Raw genomic sequence first — 16641 nt, 5'->3', positions numbered from 1 at the left:
CCTAAGTGTTACTGTATCAATTTGTGTGCTAATCATTCTCTACCCTACTTCCCCACTCCTATCCCTCTGACACCCTCTATAATAGAACATCCATGGATATACTACCAAGCAATAAATGTTGGTTGACTTTCTGGCGCCTCCGAAAGAAAAGCTTCTTGAGCACAGGGATTGGTTTTGTCTTGGTATCCCCAACATCTAGCACGTTTGCTTGCATGTGATCAATGTCGAATAAACTGACTTAGAGCTAGCTACTTCAAAGTACTGCAGCTCACCACTTATCACACCAGGAAGAGCCAGGCTTGAGCCAAAACAACTCTTCTATATCCTTTGAATTTCATACTGTGTGCATATATTCATATTTTAAATTTCATGTATAAAGCAATATAGTTACACTGTGGAAATCACAAACCGCAAATGGGTACTTAGGATAAATGGAGTTAAGATAAAATTTCCAATGAGAGCATCACATACAAATTTTAAAAGTGCTGTATCTCAATGTAAAGTGAAAATCACATGCTCCAAAAAAATGTCAGATGACGGAGAGGAGCTACAGCTTTGTCTGATAGCTGACAAAATTATTTCATGAAACATAAGTGGAAAAAGGCATTAATATACAATATTATGATTTAATGTTAATTCAATAAAAAAATTACATAAAAAGTATCTGATCATTTCACTTAAATCTCAAGAAATTTACATTATTTGTATTGGCCAAAAATATATTATGTGTCTGTGTGTGTGTGTGTGTGTGTGTGTGTGTATTTTTTTATCCTCACCTGAGGACATTTTTCCATTTTTTGTTCAGATACATAGGAGGGAAAGAGAGGAAGAGAGAGAGAGAGAGAGAGAGGAGAGAAACATCGACGTGAAAGGGACACATCGAGTGGCTGCCACCCACACAACCCAACCAGGGCCGGGGATAAACTGCAACCAAGGTAAGTGCCCTTAGCGGGAACCGAACCCAGGTCTCTCTGGACCACAGGTCGACGCTCTAAACGCTGAGCCAAACCGGCCAGAGTAGCCAAAAAATATTTTTAGGAAACTAGACAAATACAGAATTGCCTTTATTTGGGGCTTGCCCTATATCTGGGTATATATAGTCATTTAAGTTACAAAGGACCAGGAATTTTTTTTCTTTAAAGTGGCTACATATATTACTAAAATTTGAGAATCTCTTTCAACTCTTTTCTCTCATTCAACTGCAAACATCCCATCAGTCAACCAACAAATCCTATACTTTCCATCTAATCCTATACATTCTGTCCTTTTTATGTCCATTGCTATAGTCTTGGTTCAAGCTTTCAACATCTTTACATGAAGTATTGCATCTCTCCACTCTTGGTTGTGTTTACTTTGATATACTTTCTAACACTGGAAAATAATGTAAATTTAATTGTCTCCCTTGTTCAACAGTTCCGCATTGCTGATGGAAAAGTTTCCATCCCTCTTGAGCTGCATCCAAGATTTGGCCGCTATTTAATGCTCCGTTTATATCCCTATGCTCTCATCTCACTTCTATCCCATTCCCCACCCCCAGCTACACAAGTCTAAGCAATGTAGGCAGATCCCTTGGTGGTACTTTACAATGCCATGCCTTTGCATGATATGGGTAGTGATATTAGTCTCCTCCTTTCTCTTGATTACACACCAAATACTCACCTTTCTGCTAAGTTTTAGACCTTCCTCCTTCCTCTTCACCCTGAAGTAGATAAGTTAAGGGATATACCCTTTTCTATGGTGGTCTTAATCTCTATCTTCTGGTCTCTGCTACCTTTGCTATCTTTTTTTTAATCCTCACCCAAGGACATATTTCCATCTTTTGTTCAGATAGAGTGGGAGGAAGAGAGAGAGAGAGAGAGAGAGAGAAACATTTACGTGAAAGGGACACATCAAGTGGCTGCCACCCACACAACCCAACCAGGACTGGGGACAAACCGCAACGGAGGTACGTGCCCTTAGTGGGAACCGAACCCGGGTGTCTCTGGACCGCAGGCCGATGCTCCAACCGCTAAGACAAACCAGCCAGGGCTACCTTTCCTATCTTACAAACTTTAAAACATGTGCCCTACCCAGTATGGCTAGTTGGCTGGGTGTTGTCCCATGCAATGAAAGGTTGCTGGTTCGATTCCTAGTCAGGACACATGCCCAGATAGCAGCTTAATCCCAGTGGGGGCATGCAGGAGGCAGCCACTGATGTTTCACTCTCACGTCGATGTTTCTCTCTGCCTCTTCCTCCCTTTCTCTCTAAATATCAATTTTAAATCTTTGTAAAAAAAAAAACAAAACAGTAACAGCCCAGTCGGTGTGGCTCAGTGGATTGATTGTCATCCCATGAACTGAGAGGTCCTGATTTGATTTTCGGTCAAGGCATATGCCCAAGTTTTGAGCTCCATCCCCAGTAGGGGGTGTGCAGGAGGCAGCTGATTGATGTTTCTCCCTCACATCAATGTTTCTATCTCTCTCTCTCTTCCTCTCTCTTTAAAATATCAATAAAACATATTTAAAAAAACAAACACAAAAACTCACTGAACTGGCCCAGTTCTCACTTTTCTCATGCTGATTATCTAAGTTCTCAGTCAAGGTGAACAAAAAGTTCTCAAGTTCCAGTATATACAAATTTACATTCTCAACATTAGAAAACATGCTTTAAAGAAATGAAATCTCAATAACAAATGCAACTTTTTGAGGGTGTAAAAATTAATAAAGGGAAATCACTAAAATGGAATTGAGGCCAGAAGAGGGGAACTCTCACACAGTACACCACTCAATGTCAATTACAGGAATAATTGTCAATTATAGACTCCAATAAAAGATATCTTCAAAAGGAAAAAATAGAGTATAGGCCTCAAAAGGAAAACGTGTACAATACATCTTCTATAAGAAATCGGTTACCACAGCAACTCTGACAACAAAAAACCTTCATGTCCTTGAACTGTTATCACCCTGACTGATTTATTGCTTTTCTCCAATGGACTTTCAAAACAACCCCTCTCAACTTTCTCCTTTTTCTCCATAAAATAACTTTCCTCTCTGTTGCACTTGCCTGTTGACTTTTGCTATAGCTTATTTGTCCCAAATTGCAAGTCTCTAATGTTCTTGAATAAACCCATTTTTGCTGGTAAAATAACTGTTTTATTTTTAAGGTCAACAAAGGGAAGGAGTTCACACATCCCATAACCAACTGTATGTTAGGTATCTAAATACAAACTCTTGCCCTGGCCGGTTTGGCTCAGCGGTTAGAGCGTTGGCCTGTGGTCCTGAGAGACCCGGGTTCGGTTCCCGCTAAGGGCACGTACCTCGGTTGCAGTTTGTCCCCGGCCCTGGTTGGGTCGTGTGGGTGGCAACCACTTGACGTGTCTCTTTCACGTCGATGTTTCTCTCTCTCTCTCTCCCTCCCACACTCTATCTGAACAAAAAATAGAAAAAATGTCCTCGGGTGAGGATAAAAAATAAAATAAAATAAATACAAACTCTTGGGGCAAAAACAGCACAAATTTGACGAACAATTTCAAGATTCATATGCTTCTATATTTGTCATAAAACCTGAGGTTTTCAGTGCTTCCCTAATACATGTCCAGTTATACTGTGCTGTATATTATACTTCTTAAATGCTAGTCCAAAAGTTCAGTGTCTAGGCCAGCTGGTGTGGCTCGGTGGATTGAGTGTCGTCGCATGGCCTGAGAGATCCCAGTTCGACTCCCAGTCAGGGCACACGCCTGGGTTGCGGGCTCGATTCCCAGTAGAGGGCGTGCAGAAGGCAGCTAATTGATGTTTCTCACATTTATGTTTCTATCTCTCTATCCCTCCCTCTCTGTCTCTAAATAAATAAATAAATAAATAAATAAATATTTTTTTAAAGTTTTAAATAAAAAAAAGTTCAGTGTCCACTGTACTCCACCATTTAAATTTACGTATTTACCCAGCAGCTTCTCAAAGTTAAAAGGTTCCACCCGGACAGTGTGGCTCAGTGGTTGAGTGTCGACCCATGCATCAAGAGGTTACCAGTTTGATTCCCGGTCAGGGCAGATGCCCAGGTTGTGGGCCTGATCCCCACTGGGGCATATGCAGGAGGTGGCCAAATGATATTCTCTCTCATCAATGTTTCCATCTCTCTCTCCCTCTCCCTTCCTCTTTCTCTCTCTCTAATATAAATAAAGAAAAAAATTTAAAAAGAAAAAGAAAAAAAGAGGTTGCCAGGTTGATTCCTGGTCAGGGCACATGCCCAGGTTGTGGGCCAAATCCCCTGTGGGGAACCTGAGGAGGTGGCTAATCTATGTTCTCTCTCATCAATGTTTCTCTCTCCCCTCTCTCTTCTTCTCTCGCTAAAATCAATAAAGAAAAAAAAATTTTTTAAAGGGTTCATATAGGTAGATTACTCTGGTAGCTTGTTCTAACAGATGCATGAACTGTTACATTTACTTCATAATGAATCCTAAAACTAGCTTCTCAAGGCATGTGCTTATCTCTTTTCAGAGAATTAACTAGCTGAGTTCATACCATTTTGGTTCTTGTCCCTCTGGATGCTCTCATTGCACTAAAGCACCACAAAAAGCACAAAGAACATGTTGATAGGCAGTGAAACTCCCTACTGCCATAATAGCAACCAATACTGGCCGCTTTTATTTCTTTTTAAATTTATTTGTTTATATGGAAATTCAACTTAAAAATGACCACAGCATACAAATAGTTGTTTTCATCCTTTCCACTACCTTCCATCAGAACTCCAATGCCAATGACATGGGAACTATTTAGAGAATTTGTGGGTTTTAAAATAAAATAAAAGATCTCTGAAAATCAGAACTTGTTAAGCCAATCCTCAGGCAAGCTGGCCTGTCAACAGTATGGTCTGTCTGTCCCACAAGTTTTTTCCTAACTACCTAACAAATTTTTTTCACTTTATTATGCTGCCTAAATGGTACCATTTAAGAGATTAATTTGGGTACACAGACATCCTTTTTATTTTTTTATTATTATTATTTTTGTGTGGCATGTGCCCCTAGCAGGAACCGAACCCAGGACTCTATGGTCCGCAGGCCAATGCTCAACCACTGAGCCAAACTGGCCGGGGCCAGACATCCTTTTTATTTATTTACTTTTTGTTTTGTTAATCCTCATCTGAGGATTATTTCTCCACTGGTTTTTAGATAGAGTGGAAGGGAGGGAGAGAAGGAAAGAGAGAGAGAAACATCAATGTGAGAGAGATACATCAACTTGTTGCCTCCTGCACAACCTCAACCGGGGCGGGGTTTCAAACCTGCAGCAACCCAGGGCAAGAACACATCATTTGAACATATCTTGACCCCATGCCTCTGACCAGGAATCGACACTAACTGCTGAGCCAAACCGGCCAGGGCAAGAACATAACTTTTTAAAATGTTTTTTAAATTGATTTAGCAAGAGAGAGAGAAACATCAATGTGAGAGAGATACATGGATCAGCTGTCTCCTACAAGCCCCCAGCTAGTGATTGAGCCTGAAACCTAGGCAAAAACAAATCTTTTTGAAAGAGGGGGGCTAATAAAATAAGCTTAGAGATTTAAACTATCTGGAAACTTGCTTAAATGGGCTTCTTTTGAGGTCCCAATATTGTAGGTAGCAGCAGAATAGCTTAATTTAACCCAGTGTTCTTAGTTTATTCAGACTGGTATATAAAAAAAAAATACTATAGACTGGGTGGTTTAAACAACAAACATTTATTTTTCACAGTTCTGAAGGCTGAGTAATCCAAGATAAAGGCTCCAGTGGATTTCGTGTGAGGTACAGGGCCGGCTTCCTGCTTCACAGACAGCCATTTTCTCACTGTGTCCTCACAAAAGAACTCTCTGGGTTATCTTTTTTTTTTTTTTTTTCTTTTTTTTTTCCCTTTATTGATTTTAGAGAGAGAAAGGGGGAGGGAGGGAGGGGGAGAGAGAGAGAGAGAAACATTGATGAGAGAGAACATTGACTGGCCACCTCCTGCATGGCCCCCACTGGGAATCAGGCCCGCAACCTGGGCATGTGTCCTGACCAGGAATTGAACTGGCAACCTCTTGGTGCATGGGTCGACCCTCAACCACTGAGTTACACTGGCTGGACTGAGTTATCATTTTGAAGGACCCTAAACCCATTCATGAGGGCTCTACCTTCATGACCTAATCACCTCCCAATACCAGCACATTAGGCGTTAGGGTTTCACCATGTAAATTTTGGGGGAGGGGAAACAAACATTCGATCCATAATTCATGGCAGGAATCCATCCCACTTTACTGTTTCTGATCACATGTACCCTTTTTATTTATCCTTTATCTTTTCTTCCTTCCGTCTCTTTTAAACTTGTTAATGACACCAAATAACATTATTCAACCCAGCTTGTGGCACAGAATTTATCAGTGGCTATTTCCTTCTTGCTACCTCTTAGTTCACACTCTCCCCCATTAATGTTGATATAGGAAATAGCCCAAAACCTATCATGCAGTCCATGTCTCCACCACAGCTAGAAGGAAGAATCAAGATTTAATAGTACCTTATGCCTAGTCTCTACACCTCTTTCAGTGCCAAAAGGACAGTCTCTTCACTACTATCACAGAGTCAAAGTATACTAGTCAGAGTTGGAAGGAAGGAAGAAAATTCCTCTACAGATCCCTTCTTGACCCAGAGGGATAAAGCATAGAGAAATGATAACCCTGGCCAGTTTGGCTCAGCGGTTGGAGCATCAGCCTGTGGACCAGAGAATCCGGGTTTCGGTTCCCACTAGGGGCACGTACCAAAAAAACAACAACAAAGCATAGAAATGATAGACACAAAGAGGTTACTTTTTTTGTGTCCCAACGTTCCCCAGAAATGATAACACAGTAACCTAGACTGCCCATTAAGGAAATGGGAATGGGTGATAGTTGTAAGTAAGGTGAAAGTTTAACCTCCTCATCAGTATCCCATCCTGAAGTTGTTAAGCATTCCGGAATAGAAAAAAAAAAAGACCTTATATATGCAGAAAACTAAATTTATTAAGTACAAGAAGAATGAAATTATTAAGTTAGGGAAACAAAAAAATTAGGTTAAATAAAAGGAGGCTATGGTGAGGGAAGTAGTAAATTGGAGGAAAAAGCATGGGCTTGGTAGTAAAGACACCAGAGTTTTAGTCCCTGTTCCATCATTACCTAGACCAGCCCACAACAGCTATCTACCTATTACTAGCCCCTGACAAGATAAAAACAGAAACTCCAGTGTAAGAATTTAGAAACTTTTAGAGTAATTTGAAAGAATAATTTTGTGTGTTTAACCTAATAATTAAAACTTGGGGCTGCCCTGGCTGGTTTGGCTCAGTGGTTAGAGTGTCAGCCCCAGGACAAATGAGTCACAGGTTCAATTCTGGTTAAGGGCATGTACCCTGGTTGCGGTTCATCCCTGGTCCTGGTCAGGGTCGTGCGGGAGGCAACCAGTCAATGTGTTCTTCTCACCTCGATGTTTCTCTCTCTCTCCGTCCCTCCCACTCTAAAGATAAATAGAACAATACCCTAGGGTGAGGATTTAAAAAAAAGTTGGGGCTTGAGCCTGGCCAGTGTGGCTCAGTGGATTGAGCATCATCCCATGTACTGAGAGGTCTGGGTTCAATTCCTGGTCAGGGCACATGCCCAAGTTGCAGGCTCCATCCCCAGTGGGGGACATGCAGGAGGTAGCTGATAGATGTTTCTATCTCTCTCTCCCTTCCTCTCTCTAAAAAAAATCAATAAAAGCATTTTTTAAAAAGAATTGGGGCTTGAAAGATTTATGGGTGGCAAATTATCATATAAAAAATGACCAATATAATTAATCACTAGGGAAATGCAAATTAAAAACCACAATGCCATACCATTACACACCTATTAAAATGGCTACAAAAAAGTAAAAATACCAAATGGGCACACAGTGCTGATGGGAATGTAAAATGGTAATCATAACTTTGGAAAACTGTCTGGCAATTTCTTAAAGTTATACACCTATCACATGATCTAATAATCCCTTTCCTATGTATTTATCCAAAGGAAAATAAAATTTATATTTACACACTTTTACACTAATGTTTTTAGCAGCTTTATTTATAATCCCCCCAACGAGAAACAACACAATTAGTCAATCATTTAATGAATGGATAAACAAACTGTAGTATATCCACACAATGGTATCCTATTCACCAATAAAAAGGAACTACTCATACCACAACATGAATGAATTTCAAACACAGTGTGCTAAGTGAAATAAGCCAGACTCAAAAGGTTAAAATAATGTGTTTCCATTTATATCACATTCTAGAAAAACAACAGACAAAAAGATCAGGCTACAGGTGGGGGGAGGGAATAACTACAAAAGAGCAGGAGGAATTTCTTGAGAACGATAACAGAACTGTTGTATATCTTACAATTACATTATTGTATGCGCTTACCAAAACTCATAACTATACACTAAAAAGAATGGATTTTATTGTATGCACATTATATTTTAATTTTTTTTTTTTTATCCTAACCCGAGGACACTTTTCCATTTTTTGTTCAGGTAGAGTGGGAAGGAGAGAGAGAAACAGAGAGAGAGAGAGAAACAGCGATGTGAAAGGGACACATTGAGTGGCTGCCACCCGCATGACCCAACCAGGGCCGGGGACAAACCACAACTGAGGAACATGCCCTTAGCGGAAACCGAACCCGGGTCTCTCTGGACTGCAGGCCGATGCTCTAACCACTGAGCCAAATCAGCCAGGGCAATTTTTATTGTTTTTTACAAAAGTTTTGGTCCATGAAGATTTAAATTTTTATTTTTTTAAAGAAGATCCTTTCCTACAAATAAGTCTGAGAAGCACTGATCTAAGTCACTTTTCTTTTCTGGGCCTTTACTTTCTCATTTGATTAACTAAAAAATGGTTCGAGATGATTTCTAAGACATCTTCCAGCTCTAACCCCCCCAAATATATAGGTATATATTTATATTCAATGATTTCTGCTTTCCTAAAGTGCCTATATATTTGACGTATTTCTGTACTCCTGATACTGGAAGTACCATCACTCTCTCCTACTTTTCCTCCTATATCGTCCGTTTATCTTCTCAGTCTGTCAGATGTTAACATTCCTTCAGCTTTGCATTCTGGAGCCCAATATTTTCTTGCACTACACTCTCCCCTGGCAAGCTGCCATCAAAATGACTGACTCCTTAGATGTCACTACTCCTTCCAGACCCAAATATTCATTTGCTTATTCAACAGCTCCAATTCAAAGTCTCAGAGGCAGCAACTAACCTAACACTAATCATCTTTTACCCACCCAAACTTCTGCTATCCTACACCTTCACAATTAACAGCATTATGTACAGTACTTTGATGTCCAAAACAGAATCCTAAGCTTCATTCCGACTCCTCTGATTACTTCTTATATCTTTCAGAGTCTACTTCTCTGCCACTAACTTGTTTCAGGATACCAGTTGTCTTTCCTGGACTAGTGCATCATTCTTCTCCACTATGGCCAAGTAGCTCTTTCTAAAAAATCCAAATCTGATTATGTCTCTTCCCTAAATAAAACTTCATTGATTACCATTACATTCAGAATAAATCCAAGATTTCTTTTAACATGGGTTACAAGGCCCTTCCCAATCTGGCATCCAATTAATCTATTCAGCTCCATTTATTCCAACTCCCACTAGCCATGCTCTATTCATTTGGAATTATCAATTCCCTAAACCTATTGTCTCTGCTTTTTTTTTTTTTTTAAATCCTCACCCGAGGACATTTTTCCATCTTTCGTACAGATAGAGTGGGAGGGAGGGAGAGAGGAAGAGAGAGAGAGAGAGAAACATCGACGTGAAAGGGACACATCGAGGGGCTGCCACCCGCACGACCCAACCAGGGCCGGGGACAAACTGCAACCGAAGTACGTGCCCTTAGCGGGAACCGAATCCGGGTCTCTCCGGACCGCAGGCCGACGCGCTAACCGCTGAGCCAAACTGGCCAGGACGTCTCTGCTTTCTTGTCTCTGTATGAGTATATGTCTGTCCCTATCTTCTCCAGGCCTTTGCACATGTCCCTCCTGCTAGAAATATCTCTCCTCTAGGTTTTACCGAAGAAGTTATTTCTTCTGAGAAGCCTTTCTTGACTTCCGGCTTTTGTGCTCCATAACAGCTCTTTACCATTTTCCTACTGTATTACAATACTGATGTATGTGTCTGTATTCCTGTTAACCTTTAAGCCTTTGAGGACATATAACCTGTCCTGCCCATGGCATTATCCACTGGATCTGAACAATGCTTGGCACACAGCAGTCTATCAATAAATACTGAATTTATTAGTAAGATTCTATTCACAACTCAAAAAAAAAAAAATTACCTCCCTAAATTTCTATTCAAACATCATTATCACCTTTTTAAATAGTTCTTAAAATTCCAAGAGTTTTCTTTTGAAATCTAGAACACTTGCAACCACTTCTCCTGAAAGAGAACTTAAACACATTTTAATACTAACCTAAGAGAAATGTATTGTAGAAAAGACTATGAATGGAAATTGGCCACAACGCCAAACCCTATACACAGCAGTTTGTAATTTCTATAGCAAATATGCATTCATTCAACAACTTTACAGAAATATTAAACTAAGGTCTCCTTTACAACTGAGGTTGTATACTATCATTAAATATGTGAATGCCTACTATGCACAAAGCTTTAGAATCCTATACTAGCAAGCTCTCAGTACTTTTTACTCCCTCACATTTTGTCCTTACCTTCTGATTACCTATTTACTTTTACCTATTCTATAGTGTCTATGTATCCCTTATATCAAGAATTATTCTTTTTGCTCTGGCCGGGGTGTCTCAGTTGGTTGGAGCATCATCCAGTACACCAAAAGGTCACAGGCTCAATTCCTGTTCAGGGCACATACTCAGGTTTCAGGTTTGATCCTGGGTTGGAGTGCATATGGGAAGCAACCAATCTCACATCAATGTTTCTCTCTTTCTCTCTCTCTCTCTCTCTCTCTCTCCCTCCCTCCCTCCCTCCCTCTCCCTCTCCTTCTCCCTTCCTCTCTCTAAAATCAATTTTTTAAAAAAATCCTCAAGTGAGGAGGGGGGAGAATTATTTTGATTACATCTGTGCATTTTGTATATGTATGGCTGGATGTCAAGCCAAGCTGGTGTTAATGGGTAATGCCATGGTTCAAAAAAAAATTTTTTAATTGTACTTTTGAAGTAACCTTCAAACCCAGCAGCTCATTCTTTCCTCATATTTTGGGAACTGATATGACTTTTTAAAATATGACTTTTGATTTTCTTTTAATTAAATCTACTGGAGCAATGCTGGTTAATAAGATCACACTGGTTTTGAGTCAACATTTCTATGATACGTGATCTATATATTACATTGTCAGCATTCAAGGCATGTATGATGAATATTAAGGGAGATCAAACAATAATTATATAAAATGTAGTAGACTGTAAGGTAACAGGATTGCTTTTCTATGTAACTTCAAATTATTCTAACTGCATCAATGGTAAAGGTATATATATTCTCAATGTGATCACTTCAAAGACAATCATTTCCCTTGGCTACTTGTTATCAAAGAGTTTGATCATGGAAAAAATGTTTATGACATAATGGTAACTAAAAATTTCAGAATTCATTGACAAAAAAAAAAGTATAAAAAAATAATAATAATTTCAGAATTCTAAATTATGTATACTATGATCCACAATGTAAAAATAATAACAAAGTATATAAACAAAAATTGGAAAATAAGATGTAAATAATATTGTTGTGACAGTGGATTCGTTTTTCGAGTTTTTTTGTTTGTTTGTTTTTTTGTGTGTTTTTTTTAATCCTCACCTGAGGATATTTTTACATTTATCTTCAGACAGAGGGATGGGGGGGAGAGGGGAGAAGGGGGGGGAAGGAGGGGGGGAGAGAGAGAGAAACATCAATGTGAGAGAGACACATCAATTGATTATGACCCACACGACCCCAACCAGGGCCGGGGATGAACCGCAACCGAAGTACAGTGATACCTCGGTTCTCGAACATAATTCATTCCAGGAGGACGGTCGAGAACCGAATTGTTCGAGAACCGAAGCAATGAAACCCAATAGGAAAGCGTGACTCCACGAAGCGTGACTCTCTCTCTGCACTCACACTGATGACGCAAGCAAGGTGCGCTGGGCCGAATGAACGCCATTCGGCTCAACTCGGCTCATCTCGGAAGTTCGAGTTCCAAATATTTGTTCGGATTCCGAGACAAAAGTTTCTCGAATCCCGATTTTGTCGAAAACAGAGGCGTTCGAGAACCGAGGTATCACTGTACATGCCCTTGGCCGGAATCAAACCCGGGACTCTGATCTGCAGGTCAACGCTCTAACCGCTGAGCAAAACTGTCCAGGGCTTGTTTTTTTTTTTAAGTATTTAATGTTGTGATATCTTTTGTTTTGTTTTGTTTTGTTAATCCTCACCAGAGAATATTTTTCCATTGAATTTTATTTTAGATAGCGAGGAAGGGAGAGAAACACTGAGGTATCTTCGACTGGTTGCCTCCCACAGGACCCTAACTGGGGTGGGGATCAAAACTGCAACCCAGGTATATGCCCTTGACCCTGCAACCCTTGGGTCCCAGGGCTGACACTCTAACCACTGAGTAAAACTGGCCTGGGTATGTTGTGATATCTTCTCAATAATTTTTTTACAAAGCATAGTCATTATACTTTATACTCACATATCATACAAAGCGATCCATTCTATTTAGTGAGAAATAAGACTTAAAACTCTTTCAATTTTCTATTGTATTTCTAAATGCTACAGAAAAGGTAAGACTCGCATTTTTGAAAATGCGTTGCTTTGACCAGAATGCTGAGCTTCCAGATAAGTAAAATCTTTGTGAAATCAGAGCATAAGCTCTTAAGGTCAGTTCAAGTCATCCAGCAATAAATATCAAATATCCTCTTATCATAAATACTACTATTTAAAATATATGTGGACAGAACCCCAAATTTTATTTTTTTTAAAAATACATGAGCCTTGGCCAGTTTGGCTCAGCGGTTAGAGTGTCGGCCTGTGGACCAGAGAGTCCCGGGGTTCAGTTCCACTAAGGGCACCTACCTCCATTTCGGTTTTTCCCAGCATGGGTGGGGGTCGTGTGCATGGCAACCAGTTGGTGTGTGTCTTTCACATCAATGTTTCTCTCTCACATTGATGTTTCTCTTTCTCTCTCTTCTTCCCTCTCTCCCTCCCACTCTATATGAAGATAAATGCAAAAATGTCCTCGAGTGAGGATTTAAAAGAAAAATTAATAAATATAATAAAATAAAAATTTTAAAATACATGAAAAAGACTAAAGGAATCAATCATGTTTCTAATAATTAATCACTATTTTTTAAAATCTCAAAAAGTATTAATATAAATTCATAATACATAAAGAACAATCTGGTATTTTCCCTTTTACAGACTTCCAGATACCATGGTCTACTGAGGGTCTCCAACTTAATTCAGAAATAGAATGAACAAAAAATAAGCCATGTAGACTAGCAGACAGAAACAGAATTGAAGCAGTTAAGTGAGTCACTGCATCTCACTACACTCTTGTTTTTTTCTATATCTAACAAAAATGTTGCCCGAGAAGAAATAATATGAGGTTAAAACAATATGAGATCCTGAATGGGTAGTAGTTAGGATAAAAACTGAAATTAAACAGGTAGCATATTAAACCACCTCTTAAAAAAAAAAAAAAAAAAGGATTAATAATCCTCAATATGTGATTCGCTAAAGATTTTTCTATATAAACATAATCAACGATATTGACTTATATACACAACAATAATTTCTAATTTTCCCAATAACAATAATCTGCTTAGCCACTGGGACACACATTACATATTTAAAGTCGCAAAAGTTTAAAAATATTAAATTATTCCACTCCTCATCCCATTTAATTACAAATTTTACTTTACCAACTTTGACATGATGGTTCATGCCAAATGCATCAAACATCTAGCTATTATTGCAGAGCAAAAAAATAAAACTAGCTTTAATTATAAAACAGCAACTTGCATACTACTGCAATTGTTAAAACAATGTAAAATTTTACTTAACTAGACCTTGCACGTCAAAAACTACGTACGTTAACAGTGGAACCGTTCTCTGCATCTAACAAATTACCAGATAAAGTACAGATCTACTAAGGAAGAGAACTAACATTCTGACCTCCTTCCAAGATGACAAACTAGAACAGCAAAATTACACTAGGCACATGGAGTACACGTCTCTCAAATCACTCCACAGAGAACTTCATCATTTGCTCCGCCCTCTAATAACTCATGCAAAAAAAGTTCAGCACCATCAGAGAGAAACAAGTCATAGAGGATTCACAGAATGGCTTAGGGCCTTTCCTCCAGGCGGTTAAAGGTTCTACGTGTGCCCTTTGCAAGGGTCCAAAGGAAAAGAAAAACCGAGGGTTTGGGTGATACTGACATGCAGAAACTGATTTTCTCTCAAAGAAGTTTCTGCCGCCATCCCTATTTTATCAGCAGGAGGCCCCGGCGCCATGGTCTTAGTCTTTATGATTTCATTATAGGAGGTGGGAAACGCCACCCAGGATTCCTCCAGGCCTTCCCTATTAAGGTGTGTGTGTGTGTTGGGGGGGGTCCCCTCATTCTTCTCTTAAAACCTCAGTCTTGAAGGTACTTCTCAGCAACCCCCCTTTCTGGCGGCCTATCCCGCGGGATCGGTTAAGGCGCTACCGAACCCACCAGCCTCGCCGTTAAGGCGGGAGGGCCCGAACACGCCAGGACCACAGCGATGGCTCCGAGGGGCCCAGAAAAGGGAAGGGCAGGCCAGGGACAGGAGGAGAATGACCTGGCCGAGGAAGAAAGGAAAAGGGAGGTAAGAGGATGCACTGCACCCCACGGATGCACAGAGAAGAGATGATGATGATGAAGGAAGAGGGCGGTGGCCCGGGTGCGGCCCCCCACCTCCACCGCCCCCAGGTCCCTGGGCCGGCGGGGGCGAATGGGCTCGGCCCATTCTCCGGGTCTGGGCTGACAGGGGGTGGGGAGTCTTCCTCCACACTACAAGGAGACCGAGAACGAGGGTTTGGAGTGCGCGAGGGGGTAGTATGCCGCCTGAACCCGGAGACCCGACGCCGTCGTCGTCTCTTCCTCAGGAGAGAGGACGGGAGCTGTGCGTAAAGCCCGAGGGAAGAATGCATGAAGGTAAGGGGAAGCCCGGGGCAGACCAGCGGACTGTTCCAGACCCCGCTCTCCACCTTCCGGTAACCGCGTCTCTTACCGGTGATGGCGGTGAACTGTTGAATTAACCCCTTCAGCGCCGAAGACGCCGCGGAGCCCCCGTGGGCAGCCATCTTACCGCCGCCGCCGCTGCCGCGGAACAACAACACAGACACACACGGACCGCCCTCCCCCACCTCTCCGCGCGGTCTGCGCAGGCTCATTGACCGCCACCAAGCTCCGCCTCTCTCCCCGCCCCCCCGCGACGGCCGGCGCAGGCGCGCCCCAGACCGGTCCGAGAATGGTCTGTGCTCTAAGAGTTGGCTGTTCGGTTGCTTCCTGCAGCCGCATCCTTCTGTGCAACTTCTGGTGCCTTGTTCTCCAAGCTCCAAGGCTGTTCTCGTAGATAAGATACCGGTTTCTGGTTTCCGACAGAATCTTCGGGCTTGGCAGGTAGTAGGCTTTTCGCGGTTCAGTTTCACAAGTCTTATTAATAGACCCAACTGCCAATGACTTTTTTTTTTCTTTTTTTGCAGCTCCATAGCCTTCTGCTAGGTCTTCTGAAGCTCCCATCAAAATACAAATTCTACAACATAGCACTGAAGCGAATTTCGCACCTGCTTCCCAACCTCCAAACTAATTGCTAGCTAACCAAATGCGGCGACCCAACCAACACAAGTAAAATACCAGAACCCTTCTTGCCAATAAAGCACTGGGTGCAGAGTCTGACATGTGGTAGATTTTAATAAACTATTGTTCAGTCCACTTTCCTTCAGTAAATTTGTCAACACATTGTCTCCACTCAAGGTTTCACTTAGTTTCCTCACCTACAAAATGAGGAGGAGTCATTTATATAAAAAGAAAATGTGTACATGTATATACAGCAGAGGAAAAAATGTATAGAAAGGGTACTGGAAAGGTGTTCTCAAACCCATAATGGTTACCGCTACAGAGAGAGCAATAGGAGGAATGGTTAAAAAGGACTTTTCTCGGGAGGCTTCATCTTTTATTTTTAAACAAAGGTAATATTAGTATTTTCCTTACATAATTTTAAACATTTTTTTTTTTTTATCCTCACCCGAGGACATTTTTTCATTTTTTGTTCAGGTAGAGTGGGAGGGAGAGAGAGGAACAGAGAGAGAGAGAAACATCGACGTGAAAGGAAGACATCGAGTGGCTGCCACCCGCACGACCGACCAGGGCCGGGGACAAACTGCAACCGAGGCACGTGCCCCCAGCGGGAACCGAACCCGGGTCTCTCAGGACCGCAGGCCGACGCTCTAACCGCTGAGCCAAACAGGTCAGGGCTAAACATTTTTTTAATCCTCACCTAAGGATATGTTTTTATTGATTTTTTTTTTTTAGAGAGCGAGAGAGAAAAACATCATGTGTGAAAGAAACATCAATCAGTTGCCTCCTGAATGTGCCCCAAGCGGGAATGGAACTGCAAC

General features: G+C 41.1%; 1 protein-coding gene across 3 annotated transcripts in view; it reads right to left on the bottom strand.

Moving 5' to 3' along the window:
- The window catches only part of UBXN7 (UBX domain protein 7), a 70359-nt gene extending 54985 nt beyond the window's left edge, over positions 1–15374 (bottom strand). The window contains exon 1 of one of the 3 annotated variants that reach the window (XM_036242571.1): positions 15252–15374. In XM_036242571.1, coding sequence (XP_036098464.1) covers positions 15252–15324 — 73 coding nt within the window. In that variant the 5' untranslated portion in view covers positions 15325–15374. Of the gene's footprint in view, positions 1–1659; positions 1746–15251 lie in introns of those variants that run through there. The other 2 variants (XM_036242572.1, XM_036242573.1) reach the window with 2 other exon arrangements.
- Between the last annotated feature and the right edge of the window lie 1267 nt (positions 15375–16641).

The sequence above is a fragment of the Molossus molossus genome, unplaced genomic scaffold, assembly GCF_014108415.1.
Source record: "Molossus molossus isolate mMolMol1 unplaced genomic scaffold, mMolMol1.p scaffold_m16_p_5, whole genome shotgun sequence".
In the NCBI taxonomy this organism is placed as follows: Eukaryota; Metazoa; Chordata; class Mammalia; order Chiroptera; family Molossidae; genus Molossus; species Molossus molossus.
The sequence above is the reverse complement of the archived record's forward strand: the minus strand, read 5'-3'. Positions and strand labels throughout refer to the sequence as shown.